This window comes from Budorcas taxicolor, chromosome 2, assembly GCF_023091745.1.
Source record: "Budorcas taxicolor isolate Tak-1 chromosome 2, Takin1.1, whole genome shotgun sequence".
Lineage (NCBI taxonomy): Eukaryota > Metazoa > Chordata > Mammalia > Artiodactyla > Bovidae > Budorcas > Budorcas taxicolor.
The window spans coordinates 14,788,055-14,811,452 of record NC_068911.1 but is presented as its reverse complement, the minus strand read 5'-3'; the positions used below and the strand labels follow the sequence as shown (position 1 = coordinate 14,811,452).

Below are 23,398 nucleotides of genomic sequence, written 5' to 3'. Positions count from 1 at the left end.
AGTGACTATATTTTCTCACTAGCAGGTGTATGAGAATTTCAGTTATTCTACATCGTCAATATTAGAATCAATCTTTTAAAATTTTAGTCTTTCTTATAGGAGCGTAGTGATGTTTTATTATGGTTAAAATGAGTATTCCTTAATAACTAAAGAGAGCAAACCCTTTTTCATGCTATTTGCCACTGAACTATGTTATGAAATGCTTTTTCAAGTCTCTTACCCAATTTTCTACGAAATCATTTGCTTTTTCCTTAATGATTTTTAGAGATTCTCTGCGTATTTTGATGTGTGATGTTTTTATGTATCTCACATATGTTCTCACACTTTGCCTTTTCTCTCCGTTAAGGCTGTCTTTTTAAGAATAGAAATTCCAGGGACTTCCTGGTGGTCCAGTGGTTTAGGTTGTTACCTAATAATGAACAGAGTTCCCTGTGCAATATTACAGAAGGTTAATTTTAAATACAGCAATGTGTATATCTCAATCCCACACTTCCTAACTATCCCTCCGCCCATAAACATAAACTCATTCTGTAAGTCTGTGAGTCTATTTCTGTTTTGTAAGCAAGTTCATTTGTAACATTTCTTTTTTTGTTCTGCTTATACATGGTATATCATGTATATTTCTCTTTCTCTGTCTGACTTATTTCGCTCAGTATGACAATCTCTCAGTCCATCCATGTTGCTGCAGGTGGCATTATTTCATTCTTTTTAATGGTTGATTCTTGAATTCATTTATTTCCAAAACTAGAATTGAATAGAATGAGTTAACAGTATTCTATAACATAATGTCATATGTAGCCCTCAAGGTTCAGTAGGTTCCAATCAGGGAGGGCCCAGTGAAGTTGCTTCTTCTGCTTCTCTGCTTAATCTGTACTGTAAATTGGCCTCAGAAACTATTCTTGGTCCATCATCTGTAAAAGTGGAGACCATTATGAAGGAATCTCTTCATTTATTTATTTTTTGTCCAACTGTCCATTCATCCCTGCATCCAGGATATACAGATAATTAAGGATCTGTCCCTCTCCTTAAGAAGTATGCTGAAAATAGATGTGTAACTAACTATAGTTCAACATGATAACTGCCATAAATTTAAGGCATTTGGGATGCTATGTGAACACAGAACTGGCTCTACTGGATTGTCATGTTTAAAGGATAAGTTAAAAGTTCCTAGTTTGAGAAAAGAAGGAAAAAGCACCCCAGTGAAAGGAAATTGATGAAATTATTATTGACTGTACCTGTGTGTATTAACTGTCCTTCAGTGTTACTGAAAATTATGTTCAACATGTTTACCTTTGAATAGAGATGTATTCTTGCCTGGTAAGTATCCCGTAGTAAACTGATACAGTTTCTTAATCATCCTGCATGTTAAACTTTTCTCCCCTGGAAATCAACACCCTGATGCTAAGTTTGCTGTATTTATATTGCTTTCTTGTAGAGGTTCCTATGTCACATTTATTACACATTCCCAATTCAATTTACATTCCAATCCATCTTGTACAGCTTCACCAAAAAGTCAATACACCTTTTCTTAAAAACATTTTTGGAGGGTAGATGATGCTTATGAACTGATTAATATATTTCTTCTTGATATAGGGAATGTATTAATAACACTTGTCCATTGTTTGTAACACACGGTTGTTGAATGCTGCAGAAACCCAGTCTGAGGTTTGCAAAGCTGCCAGAATACTTTTAAGACAAATGAGAATATGTAAACATGCATGTTATCAGCTGTTTCATGTTTATATTTTAGCGATAATAAGTCTCTAGTGGGCCATAAGAGCCCAGCGGGATTAAAGATGTAAATTTCAAAATCTAGATTCCTTTCTGTATTATCATATCTGGCCGGAGTTGTGTTTTCTCTGCATGTGAAACTATTGTTATTTCTTGAGGGGAAATGCTTTTTATATTATTAAAAATAGTGAATTGCATAACAAAACAAATAGCAGGCCATGCATGGACCAATGATGAAAGTTTGTCGTAAACTAAGAAGTAATCCAGTTCTGTGCACTTGAGTGCTCTTGGAAAGAGGATGGAAAGAAGGAAGAAGGCAGAAAGGAGGAATAAATTAGATTTGAGCTTACAGAGAAATTTGAATTCATAACCAGAGGTTATAAGACTGATCTTTTAACCCTTGGAATGTGTGTGTATGTATACACATGTGTGTACATACATGCACACACTTTGAAGAAAACAGTGAGCAAAAGCAGCACTTTAAAATCTGCAGTGCATGTAGTATGGTCATTAGTGTGTGTTTCTGGACGTTGTTTAAAATTTTTTTATTTTGAAAGAATGTTTTGAATTAAGTCATTGTTCATCTTGGGCACCCAAGCCAGAAGAAACAGACTTTTGTGACCTAATCTCAGAAATAACATTCCATCACTTTTGCCATATTCTAGTTGTTAGAATCCAGTCACTAGATCCAACTCACACTTAAAGGAAAGGAATTACACAGGTCTTAAATACCAGACACAGGGATCATCAGGGAATGTGGCCACAAACACTTTTAGCATGAAAATAATTTAGAAATAGTTTCATATTCTCCATAAGATCAAGCCAGATTCAGAATTAGGCCTCATAACATGTCTGCCACCTTTTCCTGTAAATTGTAGATGCTTGACTGTCTGAAATCCTTGGGGAACCCATCATTTTAGAAAGTCAGGTTTCTCGGTAGATGTGTCTCGTTTAGGACCAAACCTTAATATTTTGATGTAGAATTCCTCTGCATCTTGATGATGTATTTCTTTACCTTCTTAAGTAAATTATTGATCATAATTTGAATTTTTGTTTCATCCAAAGGAAATTACTGTATGTGTTAGAAAATGCCCATCCTCTCTTTATATAGGATATAGAACTGTGGGTCCCTTTCTTAAAGAACTCAAGGCTTCCTGTCTGCCTTTTACAATTTCTTTGTCTTCCTTTGTTTCATTTGTCACTTCTCAGTTATCAGTACTTGCCCATTACCTTCCTGTTTGCTGTATCTGATTGCTATAGGTTGAAACCAAATAACTTGTGATGGTTAAAAATGTGTATAAAGGAAAAGGGACCTAAAAGACTCGATTAAATAGAAGACTCAATCTTCAGTCTGCAGGTATGTTAATAACATCCATTTTAGCTCAGTGGAGACTTTTGTTTACGTCTTAATTGTAAACTGTTACTATAGGTGAGGCTGTGGTAGCAGGTGAAGTGGTATTGGGCATGGCTGGTCAGCTTCTAATTAATCTTGTAAGAAAATGGAAAGTGGCCTGAGGACAAATAACAAGAAGATGCATTGCTTGCTTCAGTCAGTATTCAGAACCTCTTCTTTCTTGGGTTTTTGAAGGTTCACAGGCAGCTTAGATAAATTCTCTTCCCTTCTCTAGCTTTGTATTCTAGGTAATCCACAACTGAAGGCTTTGCTTGTAATAGAGTTGATTATACCTCACTCCACAAACTTGAATCTGACGTTAGTCAGAGTCACCTGATTTCTAGATACCACTTTTTAAAATTTTCCTTCTCTGTCATTGGTGGCCTCTTCTCAGTCTTTGCTGGTTCTCCCTCTTCTTCCCAACCTCTTAATGTTGGAATACCCCCATGCCTCAGTCTTAAGTCATCTGCTCCCTGTCTCTACCCTGAGCACCTAGGTCATCTCATCAGGTGTCAAGTTTTAAATACCATCTATAAGTTGATGATTCTCAAATTTCTGTATCCCAGCACAGACCTCTTCCGTGAACCCTAGATTTGACTACTTGACAGTTTCATGTATTGTCCAGTAGATGGCTCAAGCTTAACATTTCCAAATTGAACCCCTCAAAATCTGTTATATCCCAGAACCTTTCCCAACTGAGTTGATGGCTACTTCATATTTCCAGTTGGTAATTGCTTAAGCCAAACACTTTGGAGTCATCCTTGACGCCCCTCTGCTCTTTCACATTCCACATCTAATCTATTAGGAAATCTAGACATAATTAGGGGGGAGAAATCCACAAGGGTACTGCTGTGCACCACCTCCACCACCTCCCTGTCCTGTCCAGATTACTGCTGTTGCTCCACACCCTGTCCTTGATCCTCTGCAGACCAAACAGAGCAATTAGGGTGACCCTTTTAAAATGGAAGTTCAATCATGGTACTTAGTAACTTTCCATTTTACTACACTGGACAAATTAATGTCTCTGTGCCTCAGTTACTTCATCTGTAAAAAGATAATACCTCCCTCAGAGGACTGTGGGATTTGATAAGGGGAAACATGAAATGCATGCTCAGCACCAACCTGATGCAGAGAAAATAAAATTTAGCTGCTGTTATTATTTTTATTTCCAGTGCACCCTCTAAATCAGAAGCCTACTTTTGTTTCCTTGTTTTGCAGAGCTTGAGGTGGGAGGGTTCTCTAGGAACGTTTAGATTCTGAGTACCTACCTCATTTCTGTCTAGTAAAATCCTCAGTTCATTAGTACCAGAGGGTAGGATGTCCAGAAACACTATTCCTTTAGCCAGAGGAAATTCCATTTCTAACTTCGCTGTTTTTATAAGTGATTCTGTACTTGGTTTCTTGCACTAAATAGAAACTGCTTGGTCAATAGAAAGTTCCTAACTTCTGTCAGTACCATAGCTCCTAACTTTTGAAGCATTTTTTTCCCTAAAGGATAATGAGAAGAGACAGTTTCCCACTTATTTGTTGATTGAGCCTTTTGTTTGATGTCTTATCCTGACCCCTTTTTGTTTTTTTTTTAATTAAATTTGTGATATCACATATTTAGGGTTTTGGTGTATTTTTTTCCCACTTCATATAAGCCTTACCTCTCTGAAACTATTGATTCCTAGAAGACACTTATAATATTTAATGTTCCCACTCATATTTTCTGTTGTGTCTTGCTGGTTTTTACAATGAACCAAAAAGAGAAGGAAGAATTTAACGGTAAGAATTTTCTAATGCTGATAGCTGCAGAGCGTAGTATAAAGGGAGAGTGCTGAGCTGGGGGCTTCTGAGCCTCCTGCTGCACTGACTAGCCATTTGACGCTGTGGGCTTGTGTTGCACCTTCCACTTGAATTCTAGCAGAAGAAGCTGAGAGAGAGAAGACTTGGTTCCTGAAAGGGTGTGAGGAATATAAGACGTTTGTTAGGGACCAAACCCGCTAACAGTGGAAGGGGTACTGGGGCAAGGATACTGGTTTTGGTTCATAAAGGAGCCAGGGTACAGGACCCTAGGCCTGAGGAGCTTATGCCCAGGGCTTGGAGAAGGGGGCTTCGGACTCAGTTCCCTGAATAGAGGGAGAAGGAAAGACTTGAGAGTCTGGTAAAAAGCTAAAACAAAAAGCCTATTCTGATAGCTTGAGCCTCTGTTTTGATATAGTGTCTGCTTGCCCCAGAGATAGTAGACAGAAGCACCATGGTAGTTAGCGTGATACAGACACTTCCTAGGTCAGAAAGCTGGAGCAGTAATACAGTGTTAGATGTCAGTTGTATCTCAGTAAAACTAGGGGGAAATGAACAGAACTGGAGCAATCTCTGGACTCTGAGGCTGGGGTAAAGCAAATAGGATTCTTACCTGTGGATTCTTTGGAGAGCAGCTAGGCTAGCTCTGCAGCGGCCTGGGGCTGTTTGGAGGAGTGGGGGCAGCTTTTGACCCTCCCAGCAGCTGCACCGTTGTTATCCTGCACCCCCATCTCAGTTTCCAGTGTGATGCGTTGCTAAAGAAATATCAAGTCTCCTCGGTGCTTTAATTTAGGCTTCCTAGGACTGTAGCAGAGACCCTAAAGAATAGACTAGGTTTTAGAAATTGCAGAGGAAGAGACAGGAAAAAAGTACATTCATTCTCTGAGTCTCAGAAGGAATAGTGCTACTTTTAGAAGTGAAAGCCAGCTTACACCCAAGTGAAACCCTTTAAGTTAGTAAGCTTTAGTATTCACCATTTAAAAGATTGTTCTGTGCTTGGGGGGCGAGGGGGCGGCTAGCCACTGACTCTTCTCAGTAACAATCCATAGTTTCTTTCTGTAGTTTCTCAACATTTATCAAAGCTGTTGCTGATGGAAACCTTCCTCACTTGATTAACATGAATAGTTCCCAAATTTTTGCTGTTGTTGACAGTGTTGAAAGAGACATCTTTGTACTTAAATAAATTGTGTGTGTGTGAAAGAGCAAGCCTAGTAAATTCTTAAGCTATTGGCTTAATTTGTTCAGTTTTTTTTTTCTGAAGTATAGTATACATACAGAAAAGTATACAAACCACAGCTCAGTAAATAGTCACAAAATGCACACATGTTTATAATCACTACCCATATCAAGACAGAAGATCACCAGCACCGTACAAGCTTCTCTCATCCTTCTTCCCAAGCCCTGCCACTCCACTCTTCCCCACAGTAAACACTATCCTGGTTTCTAACATCAGAGTTCCCTTGCCTATTTTTGAACTTAAAAAATTTTTAATGGAGAAACTTGCCTGGTGGTTCAGTGGTTGAGAATCTGCCTTGCAATGTAGGGGACACGAGTTTGATCCCTGGTTGGGGAACTAAGATCCCACATGCCTTGGAGCAACTAAGCCTGCATGCCACATCTAGAGAATCCGTGCCCCACAACTGAAAGATCCCGCATGACACAACTAAGACTCAGTGCAGCCAAATAAATAAATATAAACAAAATTTTAATGGAAACATATGTTATATTATTTTTTGGAGTCTCATCATTATGTATTTGGATTCATCTAGGTTGTTGGTATAGCATTAGTTCATTTCTAAAACTTCAGGATGAAAAAAATAAATAAAACTTCAGGATGGCATATCATTATATACATAAACACATTTATTTATTCATTCTAACTGCACTGCTCTGCAGGGCCACCTTTGTGATAAACCAATTATCTGTAAATGAGGGTCTGTTTCTGGACTCTTCATTCTGTTTCATTAATATATGTGTCAGTCTTTGTGCCAAAACCTTACCGTCTTGATTATAGCTATGTTTTTTGTATGTATGTGTTTTTTGTATGTTTTGTTGTTGTTCAGTTGCTAAGTTGTGTCTAACTCTTTGCAACCCCCTGAACTGCAGCACACCAGGCTTCCCTGTCCTCCACTGTCACCTGGAGTTTGCTCAAGTTCATGTCTGTTGAGTTGGTGATGCTATCTAACCATCTCATCCTCTGCCTCCCTCTTCTTTGGCCTTCAGTCTTTCCCAGCATCAGAGTCTTTTCCAGTGAGTCAACTCTTTGCATCAGGTGGCCAGTGTATTGGAGCTTCAGTTCCAGCATTAGTCTTTCCACTGATTCAGAGTTGATTTCCTTTATGATTGACTGGTTTGATCTCCTTGCAGTCCAAGGGACTCTCTAGAGTCTTCTCTAGTACCACAATTCAAAAACATCAATTCTTTAGCACTCACCCTTTTTATGGTACAACTCTCACATCCCTGCATAACTACTACTAGAAAAACCATAGCTTTGACTGTGTCTTTGCTTTTTAATATGCTGTCTGGTTTGTCAGAGCTTTCCTTCCAAGAAGCAAATGTCTTCTAATTTCATGGCTGCAGTCACCATCCACAGTGATTTTGGAGCCCACGAAAAGAAAAACTTTTACTGCTTCTACTTTTTCTACTTTCCCCACTTCTTTTGTATGTTTAATGTAACTTAATTATAGCTGAATAATAATGTCTTAACTTCCCTGGTGGCTCAGACGGTAAAGTGTCTGCCTACAATGCAGGAGACCCGGGTTCAATCCCTTGGTTGGGAAGATCTGGAGAAGGAAATGGCAACCCACTCCAGTATTCTTGCCTGGAAAATTCCGTGGACGGTGGAACCTGGTAGGCTACAGTCCATGAGGTTGCAAAGAGTTGGACACGACTGAGCAACTTCACTTTCAATAATGTCTTAATATATTTTAGAATAAGTCCTTCCACCTTGTTTTTTTTTAAGATTACCTTGATAATTTTTGGCCCTATGCATTTCCACACAACTTTTATAATCAGCTTGAAATTACCCCTTTTTCTTCCCCCAAAAAGCATGCTAGAGTTTTTATTGGAAATCCTGTGAGGAGAATGGACAGCTTTATTATAGTGAATGTTACAAACCCTGAAAGTGGTGTGTCTATCTGGTCTTTGATTTCTCTCAATAATATTTTATGGTTTCCTATGTAAAGATCCTACACATCTTTTTAAAAACTATTCCCTAATTGTTGCTGCTTTTAGAAACATAACTTTACATATTGAAAAGTGCAAGTTTTTAATTATAAGATTTCATGAGGTTAAAAGTATATATCATTTTAAGAACCACCTAATATTCAAATTACTATGGGAATATTGGGTACGTTAAGAAAAGTAAAGCTGGAGATTTCAGAAGGAAATCAGGAGGAGCCTGTTCCTAAATAGTGTGACTTCTTTGCTGGATGCTGGAGAGAGATGGCCAAGGGCTTACTTTCTCAGCTATTAATAAAATAATTGGAACTTGGAATATTAGGATGCTTTTCTTTCTTCTTTAGAGACTCTAAGCCTTCTCCCAGGCAGCCCACATTTGGTAGCACCTAGGCAAGAGTAGAGCAGGTGGGGTCAGAGTGAATAGAAATTTCGCTCAGTCCTCAACTCTGGCTGCTCTTGAACTGACAGACTTCCTTCCTATTCCAAAACTCACCAAGAGTGAAGCAGTGAACCCACCCACCATCAGGCAATGCAAGCTTCCCAAAGCGATGATGACAGTGCCTATTTCCTTAAATTTATACTTGGCTTTTATTTTTTTTCTAGGTCTATAAAGGAGAATTTCAGCTACCTGAATTTCTTAAAGAAAAACCTCAGGTACTGTATCTGCTTCCTTCTCTTGGTGTAATAATAAATGGGCTCTTGCATTGAAGTCATCCTCTCAATGAGATAATGATATATGCTGGGGGTAGAAAGACTGGCTTCTGGTAATTGTTGATTTTATCACTTAACATAGTCTCAATTTCAGAGTGCTCAGTGTCTTCCAAAGCTAGGGAAATACTTTATTGATAACTAAAATCTGATTGCTTGAGGTCACTCACAAGCCTCACAGGATCGCACAAATAAGGAACCTGCCTTGGTGAATCTGCTCCAGGCTTCTGATACCTTACTTGAAATAATAATGTACAGCCACCCTTTGTTCATATTACGTGTACATCATTGGCTTTTGGTTTTCCTCATTTGGAGCCTAGAAGACTCATGAGTACATTTTACACATAGCCATTGGCCTTCAGCTACCAAGTTCACCAAGCTGGGAGTGGGTGATGTGAGTTTAAAGCTTATAACTTTTACTTTAAAAAAAAATTAGAGCAGATCCAGAGGTCTCCTTGTCATGTTACACTATCACTTACTTGAATTCCAATATTGTTCCTTGAGTTGAAGAGGAATAGGTGATGTTATGGCCAACAGATGTAGAGTAGCCCAGAGTGTCCTGCAAGAGCGTATCTCCTGCCGTTCCTGTGTAGTCGTAGGAAGAAGTCAGTGACTATTGCCTGAGCCAAGAGAAGATGTCCCTGTCCAGCATGGTGATAATGCATGTCGCTTCCAGGTTGCTGCTAACAGCAATTAGCTTGTTAATAGGAAATGAGGACCCAGCACTGAATTCAGTCGCTAAAAGTGTTCCAGATCTGGGTTGTGGAGGGGAACCTCACAGACTATATGAAGTTGTGTTGCCTGAAGCAAGACTAGAGTAAAGAGGCTTTTCTCTAAGAGTAGCTGTATCTCAACCAAAGTCAAAAACTCTGTCTTCTCAGATCCTTGTCTTAAAACAACCATTAATAATTGATACATATTACTTGAGTATTTTAAACTACTTTCATGGTATATGCTCATTAACATATATTTAATTTTAATCCATCCATCCATTCATTTATTCAGCAACTGTCTACTGAATCACTTTTATGTGTGAGAAATTGGAATGTGTCTTCAAGACTCTGATCAACTTTTGCAAACAAGGGGGCACAGGGCCCCTGAGCCTTGGCTGGGCAAGATGCACCAGAAACCTGGATGAATTCATGAACAAGTGGTCACTTACAGGCTATGGCAGCTGGAGCAGGAGAATAATCCAAGAGGCAGTCTTAAAGAAATGTCCAATCCAAAGGCTGTTTTGCATAATAAATCTGAAGGAGTCAAGAAAGGGACTTTAAGACTGAAATTAATGGGACAGCCCTGATTCACAGCATACATAAAAATCCTTTCCAGGTTTATTATAGAACTCAATGTGAAAGGCAAAATAATAAAGTGTTTAGGAGGCAATAGAGAATATCTTTATGACCTTAAGAGGCAAAGATTTCTTAAACATTATAAAAAATACTAATCATTAATTTTAAAATGGATAAGTTGGACTGCATTAAAATTGAGAATGTTTACTTATTAGAAAGCATCATATAAAAAAGTACACCTTAAGTAAGAGAAAATTTTGAAACAAAAGATTCATCAATATAGAGAATTTCTGTAATAAAGAAAAGATAACAAAAAATAGAGTAAAAGGCTTAATATAGGCACTTCAGACCCCCTGTTCAGGTTAGTTTCATTTAATGCATCACATAGGTACTTAGAAAAAGAGCCTATAAAAGGCTTTGATTTAACTCCTAATAAAGAGAAAACTGAAGCCCACAGAATCTCACATCTGATCTTTCGTTAGAATTCTCACAGAACTCAAGAAAGCACTGTACTTAAGATTACAGTTTTGGGAATTCCCTGGCAGTCCAGTGGTTAGGACTCAACGATTCCACTGCCAGGGACCTGGGTTCGATCCCTGATCTTGGAACTAAGATTACACAAGCCTTGCAGTGTGGGAAAACAACAACAACAAAAAGCAGGCTTATAGTTTTGCTATAAAGGAAACAAGTCAAGACCAACCCAATGAAGAAACACATAAGACAAGGTCTGGGAGAGTCTCAAACTCAGAGCTTCTGTGCCCTTCTCCGAGGTGGGCGGGTACGTCTCCCTCACAGCACATCCATGTGTTCACCAACCAGGGTGCTCCACTGAACTTCAGCATCCAGAGTTTTTATTGAAGTCTAATTACATAGGCGTGATTGACTGACTCACTGTGGTAGAACTGAACTCAATCCCCAAAGTCCCCTACCCAGAAGCTGGGCTGGGTCAGGGCCCCAGCCCTCAAATCACAGGTTGGTCTTCCTTGTGATCAGCCCTCATACTGAGTCATATTATACTCAGGTATAATCTGAGAGGCTCATAAATAACAAAGACATTCATGTTACCTGGAAAATTCCTAGGATTTAGTCTCCCTACTAAGAACCAGAGACAAAAGCCAGTCTTCTTTACTGTCAGCAGTAGCAGACAGAATTCAATAGGAAGTCTAATCAGAGCCTGCAAGCTACATCTGATATTTCAACAAGAGCAGTCACTTCTCATGCTGACCGACTTTAAAACATCTTTTGCTTCCTTCCACAGTCTGAGCAAGTGGAGTAGCAGAGCCAGGAACCTTTTACATACATGAGGTGAGGTTGGGGACACTGCTGGCCTGGACCTTTGGGTTTCACTCTCGTAGGAGGCAGCGCGGGGGGGTGGGGAGCACAGCTCTGGAGTCAGTTCACCTGGATTGGAATCTTGACTGTGTTTGGCATTGAGCAGACTACTTAACTTCTCTGTGTCTTAGTTTCTTCATCTGTAAAGTGAGGACAGTGTAAATAAGAGATTGGTAGAATGAACCATAGTAATGTCTGCCAGAAGCCTGACACACAGTAAGCACTCAGTTGTTATTTTCAGTATGAGGAGGGGTGTTAAATGGTAAAATATTTTAGCTGAAAGAAACACCCTCAACCACCTGTTTGCTGATAAGGAAACTGATCCTAGAGAGACCAGTTTATCGGTCACGGTCACATCACAGGTTGGAAGAACCCAGTAGTAATGAGCACCATCTTCTGACGTCCAGCCAGGGATTCTTTCGCCACCCATGCTGCTTCCTCTGTGTGCGGCATGTGCCAACATTTTTGCGCTAATACTTTTGCTTGGTTGGTTTTTCAAGTCTGCCCTTGCTGATGTTAATGCATTAAGGTGTTATATGTTTATAAGCCATGCTGTCTTGTAGTTGAGGGCTACAGTGTGGGGCAGGCCTTCTTGGCCCCCTTTCTGTCTGAGTGATCATCAGGTACATGTCTTGGATTCCAGTGGCAAAGCTGATTCTGAACTTAGACCTCCTGATGTGGCTGTTCAGACCTCACACCACTCTCCCAGATTTTTTTTTTTTTTAATGGATTGACACATTATTTTATTCTGAGCTGTAAATTTCTTGATTAAAAAAATTATTTTAACTGACCTAATTTCCTATGTATATATATCAAATGACACCTGAATCATGTTAAGGCCTTAACCTTTCCCCATTTCCTGTTGTAAAACTGCCTGAATTTGACATCTTTTTAAGTGGAGTTGAAATTGTTTTCGCTTGTGATGTCAGAATTCAGACAATGCCCAAATTGATGCTTAGTGATCTGTGTCTTTGCATTGATCGCTGAGGAAGGCTTTCTTATCTCTTCTTGCTATTCTCTGGAACTCTGCATTCAGATGCTTATATCTTTCCTTTCCTCCTTTGCTTTTCACTTCTCTTCTTTTCACAGCTATTTGTAGGGCCTCCCCAGACAGCCATTTTGCTTTTTTGCATTTCTTTTCCATGGGGATGGTCTTGATCCCTGTCTCCTGTACAATGTCACGAACCTCCATCCATAGTTCATCAGGCACTCTATCAGATCTAATCCCTTAAATCTATTTCCCACTTCCACTGTATAATCATAAGGGATTTGATTTAGGTCATACCTGAATGGTCTAGTGGTTTTCCCTACTTTCTTCAATTTAAGTCTGAATTTGGTAATAAGGAGTTCATGATCTGAGCCACAGTCAGCTCCCGGTCTTGTTTTTGCTGACTGTATAGAGCTTCTCCATCTTTGGCTGAAAAGAATATAATCAATCTGATTTTGGTGTTGACCATCTGGTGATGTCCACATGTAGAGTCTTCTCTTGTGTTGTTGGAAGAGGGTGTTTGCTATGACCAGTGCGTTCTCTTGGCAAAACTCTATTAGCCTTTGCCCTGCTTCATTCCATATTCCAAGGCCAAATTTGCCTATTACCCCAGGTGCTTCTTGACTTCCTACTTTTGCATTCCGGTCCCCTATAATGAAAAGGACATCTTTTTTGGGTATTAGTTTTAAAAGGTCTTGTAGGTCTTCATAGAACCGTTCAACTTCAGCTTCTTCAGCGTTACTGGTTCCAGGTAGGAGAAGTTAATTTATTTAGTGGTAATAAGTGGCTGGCAATTATGTAGACCCCGGACAAGTTGGACCTGAAGCTTAATGATGCTGACTCCTACTTAACTCACCACAACACACCAGCAGAATGTCCACAATGTCCATGCCTCTTTAGACAATTGCCATAAAACTTCTCACTGTTTTCCCCAAGTTGGGACACATGGTTTTGAGAGTATTAGCTTGCTGTGACCCCCTTTGTCTGGCAAAGCAATAAAGCTGTCCTTTTCTCAGTTCAGTTCAGTTCAGTTCAGTCGCTCAGTCGTGTCCGACTGTTTGTGACCCCATGAATCGCAGCACGCCAGGCCTCCCTGTCCATCACCATCTCCCGGAGTTCACTCAGACTCACGTCCATCGAGTCGGTGATGCACTCTCCCAGATTTTAAGATTCCATTTTGGTCTGAATAATGTGGTTATGTTGTAGGCCAGGGGTCCCCAGCCTCTGGGATCTAATGCCTGATGATCTGAGATGGAGCTGATGCAATAATAATAGAAATGAAGTGCACAATAAATGTAATGTGCTTGAATCATCTCGAAACCGTCCCCCTACCCCTGGTCCGTTGATAAATTATCTTCCATGAAACCGGTCCCTTGTTTGCTTGTTGAGGTCCCTGGTGCCAAAAAGGTTGGGGACCATTACAACCATTTGGAACTTGAAAAGCTTTCATTAAAATCTGATTTTTATCATAGTTTTGTTTGCTATTCTATTTTTACTTTATATAATAGCCATGTATTAACTGTGTACTCCATACCAGGCATGAAATACCAAGCATCACATATATATAGTATATGAATAATATATGATAAATGATATCTTTAAGATCTATGAATTATTCATATATACACACACACACATATATATGAATGATTTCATTCAAGTCTGGCAAGTAGGTGGTATTTTTTCTGTTCTACTGATGAGAAAACTGAGATTGAAAATTCAGTCTGAATAAAACTTTTATGATGTGCTGTGTATTAATAGATTACAGATAGAAAAAAGTGAACACTGCTATACCATGTCAAAATTACCAACGACAGTGAATTAATACTATTCATAGGCCTTAGGATTTATGATTGTCTTTTGCTAAGAAGCAAAATGTATAGACTTAAACTCAGTGGGCATACAGGTATAACAGCAGTTATCAGGGCTTGTAATTTTGTTTATTCAAAATATTTTCAAAAGTATAGATGAGAGTCTTCTCTGGTGGTCCAGTGGCTAAGACTCCATGCTGCCGATGCAGGGGGCCCAGGTTCAGTCCCTGGTCAGGGAACTAGATCCCACATGCCACCACTGAGTTCAAAAGTTAAATGCTGTAACTAAAGATCCCACGTGCGACAACTAAGACCCAGTACAGCCAAAAAAAAAAAAGTATTCGATGAATTCCTTCCTGGAAACATTCATACAGGGATGCATTATCGACCAGCTGTTTTACAGGACTGATGACTCCAGCTTTGAGTTGCCACTACAGCAGCAATACATCCTTGTTTGCTTGTCGAGGCCTGTAGTGGCCCCCATGCGATGAGAGAAGAGCTCAGGAGAAGCTAGGAAGACACCAAAATATCTCAAGACAAATCATAGTCTTTTGTCTTGTCTTTGGGATCCCTTTGGTGTATGAACAGCAGTCACTGTATTTCCTAAAGTTTGCTTTAAAGAACCTCAGTATCCACCTTTTGATATTAAACAGTCAGCATTCAACCCCTGGACATTTGACATCCCTGTCAAATGCCCTCAGAGTTGCTTCAATTGCAGATGACGGTTGCAGTCATTTGGAAATGGGCAGGAGCAGTCCTTGCTTTGGCTTCCATCCTTTTGTTTTGCATATCAAAGCTCCTGGCAGGCATCTAAAAGCATCCCAAACTGAGGGAGAGTGTGCCTCTCCAGTAGTCCTTCTGAAGCAGCTGTTCTCAATGGTCCATCCCCCTGCTTGTCTCCCCTGCTGTGCTGGGCTCACAGCTGGAAAGGAAGTGGTGTCGTGCAGAGAAGAACAAAGTGAGGTTAGAGTACACACCTCTCTCTGATGCATTCTGTTTGTCTGCCCTAGGGAAGACTGCTGCCTTTTTGGCCACAGAGAAATTTCTAGGACTGGCTGTCCCCTGCTGAAATCAGTGGAGTGTATGTACCATGCCTACATCTCCTGCTTATTTGCCAGTCTCCTTCCCCTGAGAGAGTGGGATATCAGCACACGTTGGGACCCTCCTGAGTGACCTGCTTCCCATGTACAGCGCTCTCGATCCTAATTACACGCACAGCCCTGTGGAGAAGGAACCCAGCAGGGATGTGTGCTTTCTGTTAAAACTGCTCTGGCCCTCATCTTTTCTTACCAGATTCCAAACTTTGTTTTCAAGGGGAGGGTTTAAAAATGGGATCCTGTAAGCAAAATTGGGCAGTTTCATCTTGGACTAGGTTGTCTGTACATGTTCTAATGTTTTGTAGAACACTTGTGCCTGTTGAAATGTTTGATGTGGATAATGTTACATATCTTAATTATTTAAATAACTCATTGTATTGTTTCTGAGAAGTTGAGGAATTACCACATACATTTACAATTTGATGACTTTTGTATTTTATTTTTCAAAATAAAAGCTTTAAATGTGAAGCACTCTGCTAGTTTACATGTTTTCATTGCTGTGATTTTAGAGAAGCAATAAGACGTATCAGATGATGATCTAATAAACCAAAGTTTCTTCAGTTCCTGTATTTCAGATATTCTGAGTGGAGTTTTTGCTGTAATTTATTTCAGAGAGACCCACTACCATCCTTTTGTCTCAGAATCCTGTTCTTTTGTTTCCTTCTCAATTGTCTGGTCTCCATAAAGTCTAATTTCAGAGAGACTTCCCCTGATGCCCTTTCTGCCAACCGCATTCACAATATCTTATCACACTTTGCAGTTTTTAATGTTTCTTAACTTCTTAAATTGTCTGTCTCTTACATTAGATAGTAAGATCCTAGAAGGCAGAGATGTGTCTTTCTGTGTCCATTTTTGTAGTCCTGACACCTAGCAAAATGTCTGGCACATTGTAAGAACCTAGTAAAATATTTGGTAAATGATTAATCTTCCCAGAAGCCTCTGACGTATCCATTTCAGATGAAGAAACAGAGGCCAGCCTGGTCAAGTCATTTACACGAGGCCCCTCAGCTAGTGCCACGGACATGGTTTCAAGCCTGACCCTACAATCCTTCTTTCCGCTCCACTCCCCTAGCCCTGTCCGCTTCAACTGAAAATGAATCCTGCTGCCAGATCAGTCCTTTGTTCAGCACTATGTCTTAAGTCACTCTTTTGTTCAAAATCCTTTGATTCTCTAATGCCTCACACATGACATCTGAACTATTCTGCCTCCACAGTGTGGCCTTGGCACCCCTTGTGAACAGTACACTTCCTCCCAGGGTCCTTACACTATTTTCTGCTTCTTCCAGATGCCCAGAAACCCAGTCCCTCTCCCGTCTCCCTGGGAAATCCCAGCTCTGTTACGGGCTCAGCTGTCTTAAGTCCCATTGCTTGTTACTGCTCTAGTTACTGCTCCAGTTACTGCTCCAGCCTCCAGAAAGCAATAAAATCAGCTTTAGCATAACATAATTCGTGTTTTCGTTTTTTCCTTATTTCCTGTAATAGTCTTATGTTACCAGAATTGTAGGGAGGAGGTCACACACCCTTCCAGAGCCTATTAGAATGGGAGGCAAGGACATTTGTAAACTATAGCCCAGCCTGACTCCAATACTCACCCCTAGGTGAACATACGGAGAAGGTGATGGCACCCCACTCCAGTACTCTTGCCTGGAAAATCCCATGGATGGAGGAGCCTGGTAGGCTGCAGTCCATGGCGTGGCTAAGAGTTGGACACGACTGAGAGACTTCACTTTCACTTTTCACTTTCATGCATTGGAGAAGGAAATGGCAACCCGCTCCAGTGTTCTTGCCTGGAGAATCCCAGGGACGGGGCAGCTTGGTGGGCTGCTGTCTATGGGGTCACACAGAGTCGGACACGACTGAAGTGACTTAGCAGCAGCAGCAGCAGGTGAACATAAAGATTTTTATTCCCTATGCCTGCCCACCTCTGGAGACTCCACCTTCAGGATTGGGATTGTGTTGGAATAGGAAAAGGAACAACTGCACAGAACAGCTGGCTCAGGAAAGAAGAACCGCTGCACAAGTGGCCCAGAGAAGCAGATGCTATGGTGTCTGCATCCCCGTTGACATGCCTTCCTTCTCAGAGCCTGATTTTCCCATCTGAGCACATTTCTTTCTGTTCCATGGAACATCTTAGAGCACCCCTATGAAGATGACTATTATTTGTGAAATGTTATGATTCGATGGAATCAAATGGAACTCCTGTTGAACAAATGAAAGACACGTGGAGTAAAATTTAAAAAGAGGTAACCGGGTGAGGGACCAGGGGAGATATGTCACCTGTGAAGGTCAGAGAGCTGCCTGCGGCCCGCAAAGCCGTGGCTGCAGCCATCAGGTGAACCTGTGGAGCCAGGGAGAGGCCGGGGTCCTCAGCATCTGAGGAGGAGCTTGGCGAGAGCAGCATCTGTGAAGAGTCATAGTATTCCAAAATGAGAGGAAAAAAATCTTAGTGATCACTCTAGAAACATTTATCAAGAACTTCTCGTGGTCCGAGCCCTGTGCCTGAGTGCACATGTCTAAACTCGTTTAATTCTCAAAATCACACCAGAGGTAGGTATTATTTCTACCTGCATTTTTACAGACACTGGGTCAGGAGGCAGTACTAGCTTTCCAGACCAGCTAGTAAGTGATGGAATCAGGATGCAAGTACAGGCAATCTGGCTCTAGAGCCTACACCCTTACCCAGCACTCTGCCTCTCAATAATCATCTTTTTACTAGAATAGAAACTTGTCATTAGCACTGAGTGACAACTATTTAAATACCCCCCTTGTACTTAGTCATTTGCTGGGTATAATCGTTGTGCCAAGAAGTGCTGCCTTGTAAATTTATGATCTTAGTGAAAATTAAGAAGAATGGACATAAAACAAATTATTTCAGGCTCTAGCTAACAAAACCTATAGTATTACCTACCACAACCTGGCTGGTAGGTGATGGATAAGTGATAGTCTAGGCAGGACTCCAGTGTTGCCCCCAAATTTGTCTTCCTAGGGACCTCCAGATCCTGGGGCTGTCTGGGCTTTTCTCTGGCAGGATCTGTATTTGGGGCATTGAGCTCCCTTCCCTGCTTGTTTGTCACTATCCTACAGTCTTCTGTGGAGAATTTAGGTCTTTGCATAAAGCTGAGCTCTCCTTTTGTTCTGAATTGGGCAAAAGAGATAATTTGTATTCGTTTCGGGTTTAAGTCCTAATAAAGCACACTATTTGAGGGTTTTTTTTTTTAAAATTAATGACTTTGATTCTCCCTTTGGAGTTTGCTGATTATTACTGGACATCCAAAATTAAATCATTTTTCACAATAAAACCACTATTTTGTTATGTCCGGTGGAAATGGCTTTATGACCTTTCCCTGAGATGGAAAGCTCTAAATGCCCTCTGTTGGTCAAACATTGAATAACTGCTGAATGTACAGAAAAGTTTTTAAGTTGAAATATGGAAATATTTCATAGATGTGTGTAAAAGTTTCCCCACAAAGATGTCCACTGCAATGAAGTTTAGAGAAAATACTGGAAAACTAATGAAAGGCAGGTTTAGTTAAACGATTTATGGTACATCCACATAACAATATTCAGCTAATATGATACTGTAGAAAATTTTCATAACAAGGAAAAATGTTCGTATTACATCAAGTGAAAATTTGAAATCACAAAGCTGTTTAGTATGCTCCCACTTCTATTATTTAAAGGATGGATAGAAAACTAAATGGAGTCACTAAATTGAAAGACAACAGAAAGGACATGTGCCAAGATATTAACAATCTTATCTCTTTGTGGTGGGGTTGTGGGTATTTTTATTGTCTTTCTGCTTAACCCTGTCTTCTAAATGCTACAATCAGCATGAATTACTTTCAGTAAAGAAGTGAAAAGCAGTGAGAGCTTTTTAAAAGAAATAAGAGATCGAATGCCCTAATCTTAGAAAATCTGGGGTCTAGAGTAGTAGTGCTGTGACTTACCCAAGACGAACCATCTAGTTAGATTTAACAGGGACTTTCCATTCACTTATTTTTTGATGTCTCATTATTTAGCCAGTCCTTTTGATGAAAAATCAGTAATATTAATAATTGTCTTGGCTATCGGTTGTTCGTCACAAATGAGTAGCTGAGACTTGAATTAGAAATGAAGCTTTGGTATTTCCGTACATAACAAGCAGCTCCCTTGTTGCAGTCTATTGAAACTCAGCCCTTGACACAGGGTTTATAAAAAAGAAGAAAAATTTTAAAAAGACACGAAGCTGGGTATCAACTGTTTAGGCATTTAGATAGAGCACATTTGAAAAGATCACAGCGCACTTAGATCTATTGCTCTTGTGTGGGGATTCAGTTCAGTTCAATCTCTTACTTGGGTCCGACTCTAAAACCCCATGGACTGTAACACGCCAGGCTTCCCTGTCCATCACCAACTCCTGGAGTTTACTCAAACTCATGTCCATTGTGTCAGTGATGCCATTCAACCATCTCATCCCCTGTCATCCCCTTTTCTTCCTGCCTTCAATCCTTCCCAGCATCAGGGTCTTTTCAAATGAGTCAGTTCTTCACACCAGGTAACCAAAGTACTGGAGTTTCAGTACTTTGAATGTACAATGAATGTTCAGGACTGTACAATGAATGTTTAGGACTGATTTCCTTTAGGATACACTGATTGGATCTCCTTGCAGTCCAAGGGACTCTCAAGAGTCTTCTCCAACCCCACAGTTCAAAAGCATCAATTCTTCAGTGCTCAGCTTTCTTTATAGTCCAGCTCTCACATCCATACATAACTACTGGAAAAACCATAGCTTTGACTAGATGGACCTTTGTTGGCAAAGTAATATCTCTGCTTTTTAATATGTTGGTCATAACTTTTCTTCCAAGGAGCAAGCATCTGACTTCATGGCTGCACTCACCATCTGCAGTGATTTTGCTGCTGCTGCTAAGTCACTTCAGTCGTGTCCGAATCTGTGGGACCCCAGAGACGGCAGCCCACCAGGCTCCCCCGTCCCTGGGATTCTCCAGGCAAGAACACTGGAGTGGGTTGACATTTCCTTCTCCAATGCATGAAAGTGAAAGTGAAGTCGCTCAGTCGTGTCCGACTCTTAGCGACCCCATGGACTGCAGCCTACCAGGCTCCCCTGTCCCTGGGATTTTCCAGGCAAGAGTACTTGAGTGGGGTGCCATTGGAGCCCCCAAAAATAAAGTCTGTCACTGTTTCCACTGTTTCCCCATCTATTTGCCATGAAGTGATGGGACCGGATGCCATGATCTTAGTTTTCTGAATGTTGAGTTTTGAGCCAACTTTTTCACTCTCCTCTTTCACTTTCAAGAGGCTCTTTAGTTTCTTCTTCTCTTTCTGCCATAAGGGTGGTGTCATCTGCGTATCTGAGGTTATTGATATTTCTCCCAGCAATCTTGATTCCACCTTGTGCTTCTTCCAGCCCAGTGTTTCTCATGATGTACTCTTCATATAAGTTAATAAAGCAGGGTGACAATATACAGCCTTGATGTACTCCTTGCCCTATTTGGAATCAGTCTGTTGTTCCATGTCCAGTTCTAACTGTTGCTTCCTGACCTGCATATAGGTTTCTCAAGAGGCAGGTCAGGTGGTCTGGTATTCCCATCTCTCTCAGAATTTTCCACAGTTTGTTGTGATCCACACAGCAAAAGGCTTTGGCATAGTCAATAAAGCAGAAATAGATGTTTTTCTGGAACTCTCTTACTTTTTTGATGACCCGACGGATGTTGGCAATTTGATCTCTGGTTCCTCTGCCTTTTCTAAATCCAGCTTGAACATCTGGAAGTTCACAGTTCACATACTGTTGAAGCCCTGCTTGGAGAATTTTGAACATTACCAGCATGTGAGATGAGTGCAGTTGTGTGGTAGTTTGAGCATTCTTTGGCATTGCCTTTCTTTGGGATTGGAATGAAAACTGACCTTTTCCAGTCCTGTGGCCACTGCTGAGTTTTCCAAATTTGCTGGCATATTGAGTGCAACACTTTCACAGCATCATCTTTTAGGATTTGAAATAGGTCAACTGGAGTTCCATCACCTCCATTAGCTTTGTTCATAGTAATGCTTTCTAAGGCCCACTTGACTGCATTTCAGGATGTCTGGCTCTGGATGAGTGATCACACGATCGTGATTATCTGGGTCGTGAAGATCTTTTTTGTATAGTTTGTGTTTTTTTGCCTCCTCTTCTGAGTATCTTCTGCTTCTGTTAGGTCCATACCATTTCTGTCCTTTATTGAGCCCATCTTTGCATGAAATGTTCCCTTGGTATCTCTAATTTTTTTGAAGAGATCTCTAGTCTTTCCCATTCTATTGTTTTCCTCTATTTCTTTGTACTGATCATTGAGGAAGGTTTTCTTATCTCTCCTTGCTATTCTTTGGAACTCTGCGTTCAAATGGATATATCTTTCCTTTTCTCCTTTGCCTTTCGCTTCTCTTCACAGCTATTTATAAGGCTTCCTCAGACAACCATTTTGCCTTTTTCTTGGGGATGATCTTGATCCCTGTCTCCTGTACAATGTCACGAACCTCCACCCATAGTTCATCAGGCACTCTATCAAATCTAATCCTTTGAATCTGTTTGTCACTTTCACTGTATAATCGTAAGGAATTTGATTCAGGTCACACCTGAATGAATAGTCTAGTGGTTTTTCCTACTTTCTTCAATTTAAGTCTGAATTTGGCAATAAGGAGTTCATGATCTGAGCCACAGTCAGCTCCTGGTCTTGTTTTTGCTGACTGTATAGAGCTTCTCCATCTTTGGCTGCAAAGAATATAATCAGTCTGATTTCAGTGTTGACCATCTGGTGATGTCCATGTCTACAGTCTTCTCTTTTGTTGTTGGAAGAGGGTGTTTGTTATGACCAGTGTGTTCTCTTGGGAAAACTCTGTTAGTCTTTGCCCTGCTTCACTGTGTACTCCAAGGCCAAATTTGCCTGTTACTCCAGGTGTTTCTTGACGTCTTACTTTTGCATTGCAGTCCCCTATAATGAAAAGGACATCTTTTTGGGGTGTTAGTTCTAGAAGGCCTTGTAGGTCTTCATAGAACCCTTCAACTTCAGCTTCTTCAGCATTACTGGTCAGGGCACAGTCTATCAGTTACTGTGATATTGAATGGTTTGCCTTGGAAATGAGCAGAGATCATTCTGTCGTTTTTGAGATTGCATCCAAGTACTGCATTTTGGACTCTTTCGTCGACTATGATGGCTACTCCATTTCTCTTAAAGGATTCTTGCCCACAGTAGTAGATATAATGGTCATCTGAGTTAAATTCACCCATTCCAGTCCATTTTAGTTTGCTGATTCCTAAAATGTTGACGCTCATTCTTGCCATCTCCTGTTTGACCACTTCCTATTTGCCTTGATTCATGGACTTCACATTCCAGGTCCCTACGCAATATTGCTCTTTATAGCATCGGACCTTGCTTCTATCACCAGTCACATCCACAACTGGGTGTTGTTTTTGCTTTGGCTCTGTCTTTTCATTCTTTTTCTTGTTATTTCTCCACTGATCTCCAGTAGCATATTACCCACTCCAGTGTTCTTGCCTGGAAAATCCCATGGACAGAGGAGCCTGGCAGGTTATAGTCCATGGGGTCACAAAGAGTTGGACACAACTGAGTGACTTGACTTGACTTCACTGACCTGGGGAGTTCATTTTTCAGTGCACTATCTTTTTGCCTTTTCATACTGTTCATGGGGTTCTCAAGGCAAGAATCCTGAAGTGGTTTGCCATTTCCTTCTCCAGTGAACCACATTTTGTCCTGGACGGCTGCAGGCTGTGCCTCGTGAGCCACCAGGCGTCCTGACTGTGAGCTGGAGAAATAACCACAGATGCTTCTGTGAACCTACTAGAACCCCTGTGAAACAGATGTGGTCACAACTCCATTTGTCACTGGGTTGTGGCATGCAGGATATTTAGTGGGATCTAGTTTCCTGACCAGGGATTGAACCTAGGCCCCCTGCATTGGGAAAGTTCTAGATTGCTTTCTCCTAAGACGGTAGGCACTGGAGTGGCGGCTGCATGGTGCTGGAGCAGCTATGAGGAGATACCCCATTATCCAAAGGCAGAGAAGCCCCAACAAGATGGTAGGAGGGGCGAATTGGCG

The 23,398-nt window shown here is 40.7% G+C and overlaps 1 protein-coding gene across 1 annotated transcript in view; it reads left to right on the top strand.

The window, feature by feature from the left end:
* The window catches only part of TPST1 (tyrosylprotein sulfotransferase 1), a 92,517-nt gene extending 76,540 nt beyond the window's left edge, over window positions 1-15,977 (top strand). Inside the window, exons 4-6 of the mRNA XM_052664047.1 lie at window positions 8,693-8,743; window positions 11,345-11,391; window positions 15,228-15,977. Coding sequence (XP_052520007.1) covers window positions 8,693-8,743; window positions 11,345-11,362 — 69 coding nt within the window. The 3' untranslated portion in view covers window positions 11,363-11,391; window positions 15,228-15,977. The remainder of the gene's footprint in view (window positions 1-8,692; window positions 8,744-11,344; window positions 11,392-15,227) is intronic.
* Window positions 15,978-23,398: the final 7,421 nt, after the last annotated feature.